Source organism: Ananas comosus, linkage group 19 (assembly GCF_001540865.1).
Source record: "Ananas comosus cultivar F153 linkage group 19, ASM154086v1, whole genome shotgun sequence".
Classification (NCBI taxonomy): domain Eukaryota; kingdom Viridiplantae; phylum Streptophyta; class Magnoliopsida; order Poales; family Bromeliaceae; genus Ananas; species Ananas comosus.
Window position 1 is genome coordinate 10,691,043 of NC_033639.1, and position 18,904 is coordinate 10,709,946.

Sequence of the window (18,904 nt, forward strand, 5' to 3'; positions counted from 1 at the left end):
TGTCCAGATCTAATGTGATTCATTGATATCAGTGGTCTTGCACCATTCATACTCTGTAGAAGCATCGAACATACTTCTTTGCAGACTTATAAGGTCTTTCCAAAGATATAAACATTCAAAAACTTAAACGATCGTATCAATATATTAAAAAGGAGTGAATCGCCGCGTGAAAAACAACCATATGAATGTGTGGGCGGCATAGTTCTGTTCATCACCTTTAGAAGGATATGGCCTCTAATAGATACACACTAATTCTGCAGAAAAATATCTTGAGCTACCTACCCAGTCATAATTGAAGTTAATGTAGTTGGTGGTTGGTACAATCTACTAACAGCATACACAGAATTAGGCCTTGGTGATTAAATGAAGATTCCTAAATTTGGTTGTACTTGTCCCTGGCCTTCTGTTTTAGCAGCCTTCGTCCTATTTGCTTGGTTGAAAACAGATAATATGTCCAAATTCTACCTTGAAAATGATGGCCTCTGTACAGTAATGCATCAGCTTTCTCCAAGATACGGCACGATAGAAACCAAGCTAGCAAGACATATCAAGCAGATAGCTTATCTCATTGAACTCAAAATATTAAATTTATCCATCAATTTTTGGCTAATCATCCTGCCTACGTCATTTTCAATGTGCTTTCGTTTCCAATATTGAAATTTTCAAAACGACGATCAACTCTGTTAGATTTGATCTAGAATATTTAAAGTACCTAAAAAATAAATTTTATGATTCTTCGATATCACTTGCTTAGTGATCAAACGGACTCAAAATCAATAATTTTAATGGTTATGGTGAGACGTTTGCAAGTTTAACAGTGTGAAAATATTTAAATTATGTGAAATTTTGATGAAAAATTTTTACACTATATAAAACAAAATTAATATTTTTGATCTAAAATTTTAATGTCATATCATCAAAATTTGTAAGATTTTTATTTTTAGTCATTAATTTTGAGCCCGTTCGGTTACTAGGCAAATGATATCGAAAAATCACGAAATTTATTTTCTATATATTTCAAATATCTAGATCAAGTCTAACGGACTTAATTGTCTATTTAAAAATCCCAACATCGAAAACGATTTAGAAGCACAGAAAGCTATGTGTTTCCAAAAGCATATCAGCCTCACTCTCTCTCTCTCTCTCTATATAGTAGCGGTTCTTTCAGGGTTGAGCAAGTTGCCGTTGAATAGTATAACCTAATGTGTAAATCTAATGACTAAAAAATCGATAGTAAAAGAGCCCAAATACTATTAATAATATTCCAGCTCAACTCTCTCTCCCTCCGCCCCCTCTCCTCTCTCTCTCTCTCTCTCTCTCTCTCTCTCTCTCTATATATATATATATATATATATATATATATATGAATCAGATTGTAAAACAAACAAACTAAAATAGACTTTGTTGCAAAATGGGTTAAAAAAAATTATATTATCTTATAAACTGTTTGGTTAATTTTATTTTTAAGAAGCCTTTTTACTCAAAAAAAAAAAAGGCCCATTGGAAGCTCTCCGGTTATGGGCCTGTTTCGGTGCACATAAAGTGCTTTTCATGTTGAAATTAACTTTTAGTTAAATTAAAATTTGTAAAATTTTATTTTTTTTTATTGTTATTTGATAAAAAGTTGTTGACTTGAAAGTGTAACTATTTTTTATTATTTGATAAAAATCTAAAATATTTAATTTTTATTTTTTTAATTGATTATAATTTTATAATATTATACGAGCAAAATAATTTACGGCATTATAAAGTTACAAGCAAATTTAATTTACGTTAAATTAAATAATAAAAATAAATATTTGTGGTAAAAGATAGATATGTTATTTTATATTTACCGTAAAATAAATATACGCTAATAAAAGAATAATAAAGTAAAATTTTTATTAAAAAATTAAAAACCAATACTTTTTTTTTTTGGAATTAAGATGTACAGAGTTTTACGGCAAACTCGTCGGAAAGAGTCCTCCATTATAAAGCACCAAACTGGGAGCTCCGAGGACTTCTATAAAAAGGAGTTGATCTTTCGCCGCAAAGAAGACGTCGCCTCACCCCGCACGGAACGAACCCGACGCCCCCCTTCTTCTTCACACTTCTCCAGCAAAACCAAAAACCCTAGTACGATTCCTCTCCATCCGACCCCCTCTCCCTCTCTTCTTCGCCCTCCTCCCCTCCTCCTCCGAAACCCTAGAATAGCCCGATGACCTCTCCAATGGAGCTCCTCCGCTCCCACCTCTCCAAGGTCCGCATCCCCGAGCCCACCAACCGCATCTACAAGCAGGAGTGTTGCATCTCCTTCGACTCTCCGGTACGATTCCCTTCGTCTGCAGTGTCTCTCCGATCTCTTCTTCTTCCTTCTACTCGAATCTGATCTTAGATCCCCTTCGATTGTGCTCAGAGGTCGGAGGGAGGCCTATTCGTCGACCTCTTCACTTTTCTAGCATTCGGAAAGGAGTATGTTGGATGGAACTATGAGAAGACCGGGAACCCCGTCTACCTCCACATCCAGCAGCGTAGGAAGCCGGTCCCTGAGGACCGGCCGCTGAAGAAACCCACCCTCCTCGCAATCGGTACATTGCTTAGATTGCCCTTTTGGTAAAATTGTTGAGTCTGTGGAGGGTTTGCGTCATTGTTGCAGCTCAATTTATCACGAATTCTAGATGGTTGATTAAACTAGCAAAGTTTACTAGTGTTCTTTGCCTATATCTATGAATGTATAATCACCTTGTTAAAGCTTAAGTAAGTGAAGACACCAATTGGGACCAAGCGATAACAATACACTCTAAACAGGAGATAGTCGCAGTTTTGCGTTGTCGAGCTAAAATTAGTAAGACACACAGTTCATCTGGAAAAAGAGATGTAAGGATATGGTAATTCCGTCTCTCCATCATTTGAAATAGTTAAAGTGGACAAAATTGAAGGCATGTCTAGAAATCCCTGAATTATAGAATTTGAAAGTGGACGCAAATTGTTTCATATAGTTATATTCTTCTGAAAAAGATAAAAAACTTTAACGCAAGGTGCTTAGTCCAACTCATACACATAGTCATGTACATATGAATTGTAGTGGAAGTGCTCTAAATTTTTTTTCCATGATTGACAGGTGTGGAGGGAGGATTTGACAATCAAGAACCTGAATATGAAGAAACTTACAGTATTGTTATACTGCCTGACTTTGTTTCTCTTCCATTTCCTTCTGTTGAATTGCCAGAGAAGGTATACATTACTTTTGATGTTAAAGCCAGATTATAATGCAATTTTCTAGAATCGAACTATGAATATTGTGGAAGCTGTGCAGGTGAGACTAGCAGTTGATGCCATTTTACTCGCTGAAGGTGCTGAGCGCAGAGAGCAGTTAGCATCTTGGACTGCTGGGAAGAAGAAAGTCAGTGCTTATGCCATGACCCTGCAACAGATTGATAATGGTGTTATTGTGCCTCCTTCTGGGTGGAAATGTAGCAAATGCAATAAAACTGATAATCTCTGGTTGAATTTGACTGATGGAATGATCCTTTGCGGAAGGAGAAATTGGGATGGGAGTGGTGGCAATGACCATGCCATTGAACATTACAAAGAGACAAACTATCCTCTTGCCGTAAAATTAGGAACTATTACTGCTGACTTGGAAGCTGCAGGTAACATGATTGAGCTACTGTTTAGTATGAATAAGTTAGTTCAGCGTCTGCTGTAATAAGCTTTCCTTATGATGATATATAATTTTTACCAAATTTTGTGGCAGCTCAGATGTTTTCTCTTATCCGGAGGATGATAGTGTTGAAGATCCTTTATTAGCTCAGCACTTGTCGCATTTTGGCATTGACTTTTCATCAATGCAAAAGGTTAGTGTAGTCATTACTAGTACGTAGAATCTCTTTTTCCCTTTGTTTTGGGCTTCTCTCTTTTCCATTAATTAGTATATTTTTTCGGGACCTTTCTTGTTCGTTGCATAGAGATAAAGACAACTTCCTTATACCAAATTGATCATCTTGTCTATTTTAACATGTCTTGTTTGCAGACTGAGATGACTACTGCTGAAAGGGAGCTTGATCAGAACACCAATTTTGACTGGAATAGGATCCAGGAGAGTGGACAAGAAGTGGAACCTTTATTTGGACCAGGCTATACTGGATTAATCAATTTGGGAAATAGGTAATAGAAAGGGTGGTTGAAAGGTTTTGGCATATTTGCGTCGTCTTTGTAGCATGTTCAGCATACAAATAAGGCAATCTTTTTACTATATTCATTATCTTCAGCTGCTATATGGCGTCGGTAATGCAAGTAATGTTTACAACTCATTCTTTCATCTCAAGGTGCGTACAATGTGGTATTAAGAGAGATTATTTTTGATAAAATTTTGGACTTCACTTCTTTTGATATCTGATCCATTTACAACCCCCATCCCTCCATATGCTTTACTGCAGATACTATGAAAAGCAGAGCTTGAAAGCAGCATTTGCGATGGCTCCTGCTGATCCAACGTTAGAATTGAATACACAATTGTAAGTTGGAAATTTGCTATCATACAGATGTTATGAAGTGATTAAATGTTCCAAATATAGGCTGATTAGGTTATCAACGTTCTTTTAGAAAAAAAATCATACTATACTTTACGATGCGTGTCATGACTTCGACAGGTTATGCAATTTGAGATTATAATTATTTTAAACTGTTTTATTTGGTGTCATGTGTATGTATATGGCATTTTTCAAAGATGTACGAATATGCTTTTTTTTCACTTTTTGCTGAATTTTCAATTTATTGTTGTTTGTGGATTTCTGTAGGCAGTGCATACTGTTCTGTCGTCTCTAGCACAGTAGTGATTTTCTCTCCAGGTGTTGTCTTTTCTAAGTATTTTGGGGTAATGGATGTGCTTTCTTCCATGTTCGTGGCACTAAAATGGATCAGAAATGAGTTTGTACTTGTTCAGACACATTGTTGCCCTTTTCTTTGTTTAATATATTAAAATTTTGGACAAATTTTCCCTTTATATGAATTTTCATATTGTAAGGAAATATGCAGTCATTGCTGTCAATTTGGAATAATTTTTGTGGAAGAAATCTTTGTCATGGTAATGAATATGCATGTTGCATTAGATTCACGTGTTATAAAGTGATGCTTCTTTTCTTTTATTGGCATACGAACAATATTTGAATGCTGACAATTGGAAAATATTTACTAACGCATAGTTTACATCTTCACCTACATGCATTAATAGAAGTCTGTTTTTCTAGGACGAAGCTTGGGCATGGGTTGCTGTCCGGTAGATACTCTCAACCAGCTAAGGAGGTATGCATAGAATCTTCTTGTGACCAGCTGTTCCTCACCCCTTTGGCAGATTAATGATATACTGTTTTCCAAACAGACGGATGAAGTGGGAAATTCTAAAGCCACAATATCAAGTACTGTAAGTTTTCCTTTATTTCTTGTTCCCTTTTGCTAGTTTGCAACTGCATTGCTGGTACTTCAAAGAATATGTTTATAAAAGTAATAAAACAACCTAACCTCGACATGGACGTACCTCACTGAAAATATTCAAAAGCGGGCACCTTGCTCGTGACTCTAGAAAATGGTTCATAACGCGGGTTGGCATCTGGCTGTTTTAAATAATCAGTTTCTTTCAGTATGGAAGAATATCATTATAGAGCCACTATTATGTCTGATCAGGTATTATTATGCAGCATTTAACACCTCCTCCATTGAACAAACAACAAATGGAAGATAAAAATTCACTTCAAAATTTTCTCTCCCACTAAAATGAGATTTTGGCTTCAAATTTCAGCCTTGAATTTTGACCTATTAATGCAGTTCATATTTCATTTTTTTAATGAACCCCTCCTAGCAATGTAGAGATATGATGCTAAGATGCTATATGGATTGTAGTTGCGCAACTTTCTAGCCTTTTCTATTATCATGACTCAACAGCAATCAATACTGCGACTATGAATGCAGCAGAGCAATGCTTCAGTTTAAGCACTTGCTATTTATATTTAGAGAGCTTCATGGCAGCTACAAATATGTTGGACATAATCTGTTTGGGATTTGACAAGTTTATCATGCTTATGTTTGAATCATTATGTCATAGGTTTTGTTGTGTCTGCTAAATTATTTTGGGTTTTAAGTGTTTAACAAAACAATAGTGAAGCTGATTTCAGCAAGTTGAAAGTCCAATGACCCGAAAATATTATAGCTGAAAGCTATTGATCTATTAGTCAATTGAAACGTAGATATTAAAATTGATATATTTGGATTCATATTTTTTGTGGGGTTTATTATGTGTTTGATTATCTTATTTTCTGAATAATTTTTTTCCATTACAGAACCAGGAAGGTATCCCCCCTCGCATGTTTAAAGCAGTTGTTGCTGCTAACCACCCCGAATTTTTAAGTATGAGGCAACAGGTTAGTTCAGCTATGTGAGTTGTAAGCAAGCAATTGGTTTAGTCAACTTGTGTAGTTACTGCTATATGGATTGACTATTCATTTGTTCTCTCAATTTTCTTCATAATCCCTATTACCAATCTCGGAGTACTCGCTAGATTAAACAATTGTTATTAGAAGTCTATCGATTTCTAGGAAAATCAGATGTCAAAAATCCCACTGAGAAGAATCATAACTACAAACAGAAAGAACCATTTTTATGCTTTCTTGTATATTTTATAGCTATATGATAGGATTTTACGGTTGCGTAGCTCTGTAGTGGTTAATCTTCACTGAAGAGCCATTTTAATGAAGAAAATGGCATTTTAATGAAGAAAATGGTTTGTGTGATTTTGACACTACATAAAATTTTGTTTTGACAGTTTATATAATTGTAAAGTCATACTTTGCAATCCTTCTGCGCCAGGTCGTTGTTTCATCATAGGAAATACATTCATTCAACTTTTAAGATATTTCTGAACTAGCTATATTGATTGCTTTATAGGATGCCCTGGAGTTTTTCCTACATCTACTTGACCAAGTTGAACGTGCAAATGCTGGAAAACCTGAATTAGATCCTTCACGGAGTTTCAAGTTCATTATTGAAGAGAGGCTCCAATGTCCTTCCGGAAAGGTCGCTTACAATAGAAGATCTGACTATATTCTTTCCTTGAATATACCTTTACATGCCGCCACCAATAAAGGTAACTTTTTCTGAGGTTAACGTTATCTTTTAGATTCATTTTTGAACCTTAGTTTTGATGCCTCGCTGTGAAAATTCAGAACAGCTGGAAACATTTCAAAAGATGAAAGCTGAGATGAACTTGGAAAGCAAGGAAATGTAAACGACACCGACCTTTTATATATTTGTATACCATTACCACATTACATTTCTGTTTAGAATTACATTATGTAAAAATGTTATTCTAAGTTTCTCCTTTTTTTTTTCTCTATCAGAGCTAGTGATGAAATTGTGCGACCAAGAGTGCCTTTGGAAGCATGCTTAGCAAACTTTTCTGCTCCAGAGGAGGTGTTTGATTTTTACAGCACTGCACTAAATGCTAAGACCACTGCAATCAAGTAAGTAGGCACATACCAAGGTCATGGTTACATATATTCTTTTGCTACATGGATATAACTCACAGTTATAAACTTCTGCCTACATGAAGCACTCGATATAAAGATCGAAGGAACTTTTCTCATTTGTATGTCCATTGCAGTACGAATGTAGGATTTCCTTAACATACTAGATTTACTATCAAGCTTTAGCCTTTTGAAGTTGCTACCATATACTGCATTACCGAGTTCCTTCTCCTCTCACGTTATCTCTTTATACTTATAATACCTCGATGCAAGGACTAAAGAAAATGATATTCGGGAGTACTTTTGCATCTGATTCCATCTTAATTTTTTCCGGCTTTGCAGAACTGCTGCTTTGACAACATTCCCTGATTACCTCGTGTTGCACATGCGCAAGTTTGTGATGGAGGAAGGATGGGTGCCAAAAAAGCTCGGTAGTTTTATTTTTTGTTTATTTTCTTTCCTATTCTGCGCAATTCAAGAATACGTGAATTTTCCTTTCTCTTATTCAAATTAATCCATATTATGTTGAAAATGCTGTCATTCTAGTTGTAGTATGTGGCTTTACCACTCAACTCTCTCTGTTTCAGATGTGTACATAGATGTACCTGACATAATTGACATATCACACATGCGCAGCAAAGGGTTGCAACCAGGAGAAGAACTACTACCAGAGACGGGTATGCTTAGTTTTTGAAGCTTGATATAATTTGAATTTGAGAAGTAGAATATGCATGGTTGATTTCTTTGGGCTTATACTTGGGATGATAAGTTGCTTGAAATTACTGATAATTGTTATCCAGTTTCTGGTGGGGAGAATGCGGAGTCTACCCATGTTACTGCAGACGAGGATATTGTATCCAAGCTTGCAAGCATGGGTTTTAATTATTTCCACTGTCAGAAAGCTGCTATTAAGACCTCAAATGCTGGTGTTGAGGAAGCAATGACCTGGTTGTTGTCTCACATGGATGACCCAGGTTGGTCATTGAGTATTAAGAAATTTTTTTATAAGCTCGCCAATGTGTGTCTAGTTTTTAGAAGGAAGCTATCTGCTTCCAAATAGCAAATTTTCAAAGCAAATTTTCAATAGCAAGGAAATTGTGAATGGACTTGATATGAATTGTGCTTTAATTGTAGATATAGATGATCCTATATCCAATGATTCACGGGCTTCGGAGGCAGTGGTTGTTGATGAAGCAAGCGTCGAAACTTTAATTTCATTTGGATTTCAAGAAGACCTTGCTCGAAAAGCATTGAAGGCTTCTGTAAGATTCTGGCTTAATAATTTACCTTTTATATACAGAACCGGACGTCAGTTATTTTCCAATCCTCTTAGCACAATTGAGGCAATCTTCAGTAGCAGCTGTAACATTAGCTGACTTTTCTCTTTGATGATCCTGTTTCCTTTACTGGTGTCCACCATTTCTCCTTTTTTTTTTTTTTTATATATATCTGTCAAATCATTTGACAAAACCGTGAAAGTCTCTTTTCAGTGTGTGTGCGTGTTAACTGCTTCCTTTTTGTTCTAACATTGCATAGGGTGGGAACATCGAGAAAGCAACAGACTGGATATTTAGCCATCCAGAAGCTTCAAGTTCAATGGATACCGATACTGCATCTAGCACTGCTCAGTCTGCTGATGTTCCGGGATTGCCGGATGGGAGTGGCAGTCAGTTTCTTTGACCTTTTTCTTCTATCATTTTTTCCAAGTATATTTGATCCTCAAAAAGTTTGTTGGAGATCAAATTTAGTCAGGCCTTCATTTAGAACTATTTCGCTCCGCAGGATACAAGCTGATGGGACTGGTGAGCCACATTGGCACCTCGACTCAATGCGGTCACTATGTTGCTCACATCTATAAAGATGGCAGATGGGTAATCTTCAATGATAGCAAGGTCGGGGCGTCCGTAAAACCCCCAAAGGACATGGGCTACCTCTACTTCTTCGAGAGGATCAACAGTTAGAAAACCCAAACATGTTTCCATCTTGCCTGCAGCACAAGAGGGACTATAAAAATACTTCCATGGTGAACAGTTGAATCTCCTGTGCTCGGGTATTCGCAGCCAGCTTAATACATGATGCATGACTAAAAACATTTGTTGGCAATAAGAGCATTCTTTTGGTCCTGAGAACATTGTTTCCATTGTTGCTCCCTGTTCTGATATTTGCTTCCGTTCTCTGACACGCAGGTGATTGATATATTGCTACTCTTTGGTATCGAGTTGTGTCTATACATACTGTTGTATGATGTGCTCCAGGTTTTATATCGCTACTATAGAGTTATGGTAATGTTCGAATTGCTTAAAAGTCTCAATGGTTCTTTCTTTCGGTCGGGGGTGGCCCACATTACGACTGTTTTAGTGGGGCTCTCAAATTCTGCGTGGAGTGCCGCCCCAGCAAAACCAGAGATTGCGGGCGGAACTCAGGCCAGGCCACTTTTCATAGGATTACGTGTCGACTCACCCAGAATGCTCACGTACGCGACTACTGTGTGGCGTTCAACCCCCGACTCCCGCGAACAATAATAATAATGATAGGGTTACTTTTTCTTGCCAGTTGTAGGAGGTCCGCTTAATAAATCGAGCAGTAGCTTGCTACCTCTTTCGTAAAAAATAATAATAATAATAATAATAATAATAACACACACAAATCCCAACCACGATTAAGATTCTTCTATTAGAAGAGAAACAGTGTCCAAAGTATGCAAGCATGTCTACCAAAATTTCTTCTTTCAAAAACTGGGATGAAAAAAAGAAAAGAAAAGAATATATCTACATTCTTTCTCGTTTGTTTTTTTTTTTTTCTTTTTCACTTTTCTCTTCTGCAACTGCAGTATGGTGAAGCTCGGGCTTCACCGGTGCTTCATCATGAATCAACATGGTGGTTTCGCTCCGCCTTATCCTCTTCCAATGCATCGAAGCATGCCTCCAAAGTAACCTTACCATTACCAAAACAATTATCATAAGAGCACTGTTATATACAAAATCCACTTTTTTGAATGTACATCTTAAAGTATTATTATTTAAAGGTCAAAATTTTTTACACTAGTTTTATAATCTTATCTTTTAATATTAAAAATCTAAAATAGAGGATGTAAAAACATGTTGCATGATTGACACTAGACGCACTCTTATTACAATATGAACTATATATATCATCACCAAACTTTAAAACCGATATAGAAAATAAAAAAGATATACATATTACGTATAAGTATGAAATGATATCGCCGGCCCGTACTTTATCCAGGAAGATGCAGGCGCGTACGGCGGAGCGGAAGGCGGCGAACTGAGCAGGGAAGAGATCGGATGCGGCGGACAGCTTGTACCCCGTCACCCTCGTCCCTACACCTACAGGGATCAATCACTTCTTTTCCCAACAAAATCAAAAAAAAGAAAAGAAAAGAAAACAATGGAAGAGACCGGCCCCATGCATCAACCGGCCAATTACGTGCGCGCGCGCGTGTGTATGTGTACGATATGCATGCATTAATTTGTTTGTTGCCGTGCGTGCGTGCGTGCGTGCGGTATACCTCTCTGGGCGCGGGCGAAGATGGCGATGGCTCGTTTCCTAACGACGGAGTGGAAATGGGAGGTGGGGGCGGAGTTGGAGGCGAGGAAGTAGCGGAGGAATGCGAAGGGGGTGATGGACCGCGTTCGCCACTCCAGAGCGCACAGTATCAGCTTCTCCATCCGCCCCACCGTCTCCGCCGCAAACCACGAATTCGTGTCTCTCTGATCGATCACCACGCATGTACATATATATATATATATATATATATTATACACATGTCCATCAAGAACCAATCGATCGATATTCCCTATAATTTTAAGTAGGAGGAAGAAGAGAGAAAAAAAAAAAAGAAGAAGAAGACGAAAAGAAAAGAGAAGGAAAGAAAAGATATATTAAATCATACGAGGAGACGGAGGAGGGAGAATTTTGGGTGCATCATCTTGGAGGCGATGGAGAGGCAGGAGACGGCGACGAACCCAGGGACCCACTCCTTGTCGCTCTGTTGCCGTGTTAGTTAGTTAACTTAGTTTCCCGGCTAGCTCCGAACTATACATAACTTGGCTAAATAATATAATTAACCAAGGCATGAGGAGACGGATCGAGCTGGTAGAGGTAGGTACGTACCGGGGATCCTCTACGAGCGATGTAGCGATCGAGGTAGTTGATGGCGAGGTAGGCGACGGTGTGGTCCACAGTGCCCAGGGACACAGCCTGATACAATACGGGTAAATTAAGATCGAATTAATATATGCGACCTTTATCTTGAAGAGAACCGAGATAAATAAATAAATTAATTAAAGAGAAATGAGTATGCTACAGGGTGAAGAAGAAGAAGAAGAAGAAGAACCTGGAGGATGAGGTCGATGGTACTGCGGCGGAAGGGGAGATGGTGGTGGAGGTTGCCAATTCTGCTGCTGCTGTTGTTGTTGTTGTTGTTGGAAGAGGAGGAGGAGGAGGGCATGTGGTCGGGCTCGACGCAGAAGAGGAAGGCGATGGAGGAGGGAGCGTCCCTCTCCTCGTTGCACCACCCCAGAGGGTTCTCGATGTCCCACTCCCACTCCCACTCCTCCTCCTCCTCCTCCATTGCCATTGCTTACGTACTATTTCTTGCTTGAGAGAGAGAGAGAGAGAGAGAGAGAGAGAGAGAGAGAGATCTAGAGAGAGATATAGAGATCTAGAGAGATACGGGGGATTGGTGGGGGTGTGCTTTTGTTTGGCTATTTATCAGGACGGGCAAGGCTGCTAACTAACAAATATTGTGGCCTGAATACGAAAACTTTCCATTTCGGGCAAAAAAACAAAACAACCCAAAAATAGACTTATCAAAATGTCGATCCCACTTCGATCTACCACGGCCTAATAAAGGACCTATCTCTTCGGACCAAATCCTTGTTCGGCCCGAATAGTTGGACCGGACCCCGGCCGGCTCGGCTCGGGCCGGTTGGTCTAGGCTGGTAGGGCCTCCACTGTGGCCCAGTAGGCCTCGTCTGCGGTAACCGCTCGTTCTTCCGCAGGCTCACTAATCGGTGAGCTCACCCGCCCCACTTCCCCACTGTTTGTCCGTTTCGTAGCGCGATTTTTAATTATACGCGGAGTGTAGAAATGGGGTGAATGTGCTTAAAGTTACCGGGCAGTGACCGCACCACATTCCGCGGCTTCGCTCCGTTTTCACGACCGCATATGTTTGCTATATTACAACGCGGATTTCCCTTTTTTTTTCTTTTTCTTTTGCGAAAAAGAGGGTGGTTCGCCGATTCGTTAATTTGTTTTGTTCTGTCGTTGAAGTAGAGTTTTACATCATCGCCGTTTTTTTTTTAATTATATATCTATCTATCTATCTATCTATCTATCTATCTATTTATTAACGTATCTACATCATTTATAATGAGTTTATCCTTATTGTGTATATATTCAATTGGAGATTACAAGAAATTTTGAGAAAAAATTACTATTATCTTAAAAAAAAAGAAGAAGAAAGAAATACACAAAGAAGTGTCTATACTTTTTTTTAATCAATAATTAGCGCTCGATCTAATCAGCTTAACATTTTTGTTAACTACAGTAATACAGCGCAAGTCCTCTTCTACTGTAATTTATTTTAGTACATACATTTTGCAGGGCGTGACAAAGTTGATGGAGGCCCGATGCTTTCCCAAAGTTTCTCCTTCGCCAAAACTTTTTTCGTAGCCTCAACAACCGGCCATTCGATATGGACCCCTCAATGTCATTTAATGTAATCAATCCACAGCGTGTACAGGATTGGAGAAGAGGGAACTTAGCATTAGTGCATTACATGCGTGGTTGATCATTTTGCAAACACATTTTGCAAGATTCACTGGGAAGAACTAAGATAAACTACATCCAAGCGACAGCAAATAGCGAGAATAAGAAATATTGCACAAAGAAAATGCAAAATCAACTGCTTGCTTCTATTTTTTCTTATTTTCGCTACTGTGGATATGTCATCACTATCTATGATCACCATAGATGATACATGACTTCTAGGTGAAGGGGAAAAAAAAAAAAGGAAAAAAAAAAACATGGCTGATAAATCGATCACGCCTGCACCATGAGTGCTAAACGACCATTTAAGTACGATTAGCTCTGATGCTGCAGGTCGTCGCTGTCATCCATCACAAATGAGCTTCTCACTGAGTGACCACCTGGTGCCGCCAATGGCAAGATGACGGTCGATACAGCCCCGTCGTTCGCCATCTGATCGTTCAATTTCAATATATGCAAGCACTCCTCTATCTTAACCTACAGTATTAACAAATCACACGAGTAATCTGAAATCAGGAAAAGTAAAATGATAAAAAGCATTGATCCAACGTTATTTATTACTTTATGGCGTGACATGATTTGGCATTCGGGAATGGCGGTGTGGAAGGTGGGATATTCATGGGAAGGGATGAGCTCAGAGGTGGCGAAGAGAAGGGCTGCTGCTGCCACTGCTGATAGGCGCTTGAAATGTTGTTTATGAAAAAGGGCTACAAGTTTTGCAGCCTGTAAAGTAAATGTGTTACGGAGTTGTACTAATGGGGTTAGAACAAGATACATGTACAGCAGTTGAATCAGTGCAGGGTTTTCGTCCTAATTTTGTTAAGCACTTGAGGTCCAACCCCTCTTGGGCCGAGCCTAAAGTTCTCAAGGTCAATCAGGCCACTGTTGGGTTTAAAATTTGACGGAATCCAAATCAGCAGGATTCAAGGAATTCATAAATTCATACTCAAATATTGTAATATATACACATTCAAAATATGACACAGTTTACTGTAGCTACCATTTATCAAGGAAAACACATGGAAGAAATCATACCAAATGTAGCTGCAAGCTGATTGTTGAAATCAGATATAAATACCAAAAGCAGTCGAAATCCAGTTTTGGGCAGAGATTAACTCAAGTCCAATCAGCACAAGACTGGTCCCGCTACAAATTTCAGTCCCACATGAGCCAGAATGTTAGTTTTGAGCACCCGAAACTTGCCCGGAACATAGACAGTTGGGCCAGGATTTAATTTTACTCCTGAGCTTGGTTCCGGTCCTAGACAAAACGCCTCACTTTCTAATATTGGTCGTCTAGGTAATAACTCCTATATTCGATTTAGGGATTTAAATTGAAATATATACCTGCAAAGTTGGTCAGTGTTCTTTTCCCTGACAGCTTTAAAAGCTCAACCAATGTCTTCTTCTTTATCAGCAATATTATCAGCAATTAGCTTCACTGAATCTGGATTTAGAAATGATGCTGACTTTACTCCTCACCAGTAATCATTGCAAGAACAAATACCGTTTTTAAACAGATGGAACCGTGTCCGGTCTCGCACAATGATTTCTCTACAATAAACTTTTGATATTAGTTTAGTTACATGATGGCAATCTCTGCAGACTCTAAGGTTCTTCACCACCCGGATACCCATGCCGTCTCCCGTACTAATCAACGCGAAAGCAATTGCCAACTTCTCACTGTGTCGAGAAAGCACATCTTCCTTCTCTTCTTCCTCAATGTCGAGCAACACTTCTTTCTTATCTGGGACATATCCCTCAATTCTTATTCTGCCCTCAATCTCTTCCCACTTGGCCAATATGTCTTTTATCCGCGGGTGAGATGTATCTCCAACAATGAACTGGTGAACCATTCCTTTTATCTCAACCAAACTACATCCGGGTGTCTTCTCCACTCCCATCCTCTTCATTAAATGTCTGATCCCCCTAGCATCATTATGTCTCCCCGAAGCAGCATATATATTGCCCAAAAGGACATAAACCCCACTACATTCTGGCTCCAATTGAATCAAATGCTTGACCGCATATTCCGCCAGTTCCACATTTTTATGAAATCTACACCCAGCCATTAAGGCTCCCCAGATAAGGGCATCAGGCTTCATAGGCATACGCTCTATTAATTTTCGAGCCTCATCAAGTAACCCATTTCTTGCCAAGAGATCCACCATGCAACCATAGTGCTCAATCTTGGGCTTAATACCATACTGCTGTATCATTGAATCAAACATTTTACGGCCCTTGTCGACCAAACCTGCATGTGTGCACGCACACAGTGCGCCAATAAAAGCAATATCATCAGGTACAATACCTGATCCCTCCATCTCTGAGAAGAGCTGCAATGCCTCCAAACCGCGGCCATGCATCGCGAGCCCTTTGATCATCGTCGTCCAAACCAGCAAGTTCTTATCCCTCATTTCGTTGAACACCTTCAGACCCAACTCCGCATCCCCGCACTTTGCGTACATATCGATCAATGCCGACCCCAAGAAAACGCTAACCCTAAGGTTATTTCCCTTCAAATAGCTGTGCACCCACTTCCCCTGCTCCAGGGCCCCCAGATGGGCACACGCGGCAAGAACACCCACTAGAGTGGTGTCATCAGGCTTACACCCTTCAGCTTGCATTTGTGAGAAAACCTCTAACGCTTCCTTGGAGCGACCTCCTTGAACGTACCCGGAAACCATCGCGCTCCAAGAAACCACATTTCTCGCGGGCATTTCGTCGAACACTTTTCGTGCGTTATGTAGATCGCCAAGTCTCGCGTACCCACTAATCATGGAGTTGAAGGAGACCTCGTCGACCACTGCGGCCTCGTCGAGGAGCCTCCTCGCGTCGGACACGCGCCCGGCGACGGAGTGGAAGTGGATGAAGGCGTTGTTGACGAAGAGGTCGGAGGCGAGGCCGAGCTTGAGAGCGTGGGCGTGGGCGGAGAGGCCCTGGGGAGGAGCGGGGACGAGGGAGCAGGCGCGGAGGAGGAAGGGGAAGGTGTGGGCGTCGGGGAGGAGGCCGCGGCGGAGGAGGTGGGCGTAGAGGGAGATGGAGTCGGCTGAGGAGTGGGCGCGGATGAGGGCGTTGTGGAAGAAGACGCTGGAGGGGAGGAGCCCCGAGGTGGTGAGCTGGGCTTGGATTTGGCAGAGGAGGCGCGGGTGGGCGCAGCGGGAGATGAGAGCGGCGTAGCCGATGGTGCGCATGAGGTGTTTGATGGAATGACAGAGGGAGAGGGAGAGGGAGAGGGAAAGAGAGAGGCGAGGGTGGTGAGAAGTGAGTACGAGAGGAGACCGGTTACTATTGCTAGTCAGTTGGTAGTTACCCAGCTGGAATCCTGTTTCGTGTATCCCTTGGGCCCCCAGCCCACCAGGCCCAAAACCATACAAAAACCATACACGCACGCCGAAACTTTGAAAATTCACCGGCTTCCGGAACCTTCCATCTTCCCTCAACCGGCACGTGCCGTTCGACCCGTCCCAAAAACCGCCGGTGGTTTCCACCTCTCCCTCTAAACGTCCCCATCTCCAAATCCGCCCACCGGAATCGTACCCTCGTCTTCTTCTTCTCTCATCGTCATTTAAACCTATCCCCATCTCTCCCCTCTTTTCCCCAATCCGTTTCCGTCACACCCGACCTTTCGTGCGCATCTCCACTTCCGATAAAAAGAAGCACTTTTCCCACCCCTTTGGTTGGTATAGCTTAACATTTGTGAAGCTCTTGGCTTGTCGCCGTAGATGAGCCTGCGTTACGCGAGCCGCATCGTGCTCCAGAGCGGGGCGCGGGTGGCGCAGGGAACCCGCTCCATTAAGGACAGCGCCACCTCTTCCTCATCGTCTTCGTCCTCGTCTTCGAAGCGGGTGAGGCGGTTCTCCAGTGCCCTCGACTCGCCCGTTGATGTCGCATCGAACGGTGAAGATAAGCGGAAGCGGGCCGAGGAAGCGCTGCGGATGATCATGTTCCTGAGCGTCTGGGGCCCCNTCGAATACTAGTTGATTCACATTTTCAGCTAAATTTATTTTTAAATGAAATAAATAAAGCGGGTAGCATATATGATACCTATCTCTTCAAAAAAAAAAGTTTTGTGAGGTTGTTGTGTAATCGATTGTTTGGTTACCCGGAAAATCATGAATAAGAAGGTATAAACTTTACAGAAAATTAAAAAAATGAAAAAGATGCCACCGTATGCGTGCATATTTTGGGAGGAAGAAAGTGAGGATTTTGTTTTGTGAAGGCGTGTTATTGTTTGGCTTCTTCTGATAGAATTATAAAGGTGGTGTAAATGTTGTACACGATATTTGGATTCGCTTTTTTGCTTTTGCGTCCCAGAATCATCGGCTGTGATTTTGAGCTGTAAGAATTAATTTGGGGTGCAGAGGATTTGGGATTTCAGTTTCTGTATCACAATTTGGCGATTTCAGTTTCTGTATCACAATTTGGCTAATTATAGACAAGTGATGCTCTTTATCTACGTTAGTACGTGGCGGTATCTGGTTGTTTGAGATAATATCCGTTCGATAGATTTAATACTTCATTTCTCAAAAATTTTACTGTGAAAAGATGCTCGTTCTGTTCCTTGCGGTTCTTCTTTTCTTCGTTTTCTTTTAAGGAAAAAGTCTTTATGGAAGCTTGATAAATTACGATAATATTACATCAGGAGAATCGAAACATAGCTAAAACTCCTAAACGACGACCTCAAAAGTTGATTTGTGAGTAGTATATAACTCTAGAGAACTGATGTTTCTGAGTATCAAGTAAAAAGAAGCTCAGTTGGGACACCAGCAGATGAGGTGCATAACATTCCCCGCCTTCTCTGCTGCTCTCCTCCTCCTCTCGAGCTCTCCATTCCTCGACGATGCCATCGCTGCAGCGCCGTCGCCGGAGACCCACCTGAGCTGATTGGGTTTGTTCGCCACACCCATCTGGGTGGAATTAGAGGCCTTGAGAGAGGACCCAATTTGCTGCTTCTCTTTTAGTCTCTGTGCTGCTCTTAAGCACATCCTGCTCATGTACCTTAAACTCATTTATCAATAAGAGATTTTTAACCCCTTGTTAATTTCTCCCTCACGTTTTTTTTTTTTTTTTCTGTTTCTTTATCTTGTCCTTTTAATGAGAGATGGGGGTTTAAGGGTGAAAACCACACAAGCATGATGAGGTTGGTGGTTTTGGGACTGCCCCAGGAACGTGGCAGCTGTTTTAGTGGGACAATTGAGGACATGGATATCTCACCAAATTTATCTACCGTTTTTCTTATCCTTTTTCTATGTGAAAAAGTCCTCCTTCGATTCGATATGTCTGCGCTCTCTTTATCCACCTGCGGTTTTTGATGATTCCGATGGGCAAACATGTGGCTTTTTTTCTTTTTTTAAAGGAAAACAACGTTTGTGAAAGAAAATCATTCTTTTTATCCCTTATCAATTAGAAATTTGCTCTTAGAATTAAAAGCGTCACTTTCGAATACCGTGAGCAAGGAAAAGTGGAATACGTTGAGCAAGGAAAAAGTGGATAATCATCGTAGTCGACGTCGTAGTTTTTTCTTAAAAAAAAAAAAAAAGCACCATTAGTTCCATCTAAACACACGCAGAAAATGATTATACGAGGACACTATATACTACGTTAGTGACTCCA

At 40.4% G+C, this 18,904-nt stretch overlaps 2 protein-coding genes across 10 annotated transcripts; one reads left to right on the top strand and one right to left on the bottom strand.

The window, feature by feature from the left end:
- On the top strand, positions 1,969-9,750 carry LOC109724692 (ubiquitin carboxyl-terminal hydrolase 14). 2 transcript variants are annotated; one of them, XM_020253591.1, is made up of 20 exons: positions 1,971-2,305; positions 2,396-2,567; positions 3,101-3,213; positions 3,296-3,632; positions 3,742-3,836; positions 4,013-4,146; positions 4,251-4,307; positions 4,419-4,496; positions 5,229-5,283; positions 5,360-5,401; positions 6,315-6,395; positions 6,919-7,117; positions 7,197-7,254; positions 7,371-7,493; positions 7,839-7,927; positions 8,084-8,173; positions 8,297-8,470; positions 8,631-8,758; positions 9,033-9,162; positions 9,279-9,750. In XM_020253591.1, the coding sequence occupies exons 1-20, from the start codon at positions 2,198-2,200 to the stop codon at positions 9,455-9,457; spliced, it is 2,442 nt and encodes an 813-aa protein (XP_020109180.1). In that variant the 5' UTR covers positions 1,971-2,197; the 3' UTR covers positions 9,458-9,750. The 2 variants fall into 2 exon arrangements, with proteins under 2 accessions (XP_020109181.1, XP_020109180.1); XM_020253592.1 differs by lacking the exon at positions 8,297-8,470 and having other exon boundaries at positions 1,969-2,305.
- On the bottom strand, positions 13,266-17,006 carry LOC109724991 (pentatricopeptide repeat-containing protein At3g62890-like). Of its 8 annotated transcripts, XM_020254024.1 has the most exons (3): positions 14,636-17,006; positions 14,325-14,435; positions 13,266-13,766 (listed from the first exon to the last, which is right to left on the bottom strand). In XM_020254024.1, the coding sequence occupies exon 1, from the start codon at positions 16,870-16,872 to the stop codon at positions 14,767-14,769; it is 2,106 nt and encodes a 701-aa protein (XP_020109613.1). In that variant the 5' UTR covers positions 16,873-17,006; the 3' UTR covers positions 13,266-13,766; positions 14,325-14,435; positions 14,636-14,766. The 8 variants fall into 8 exon arrangements, with proteins under 8 accessions (XP_020109613.1, XP_020109612.1, XP_020109610.1 ...); XM_020254023.1 differs by lacking the exon at positions 14,325-14,435; XM_020254021.1 differs by lacking the exon at positions 14,325-14,435 and having other exon boundaries at positions 13,266-14,012.

Excerpts from the sequence above, each read along its gene's own strand:
- LOC109724692 (XM_020253591.1), top strand. The coding sequence starts at position 2,198 with ATGACCTCTCCAATGGAGCTCCTCCGCTCCCACCTCTCCAAGGTCCGC. Across the intron at positions 5,284-5,359 it reads ACTCTCAACCAGCTAAGGAG|ACGGATGAAGTGGGAAATTC; the intron begins GTATGCATAGAA and ends TTTTCCAAACAG. Across the intron at positions 8,471-8,630 it reads GTCTCACATGGATGACCCAG|ATATAGATGATCCTATATCC; the intron begins GTTGGTCATTGA and ends CTTTAATTGTAG.
- LOC109724991 (XM_020254023.1), bottom strand. The coding sequence starts at position 16,872 with ATGGGGATAGGTTTAAATGACGATGAGAGAAGAAGAAGACGAGGGTAC.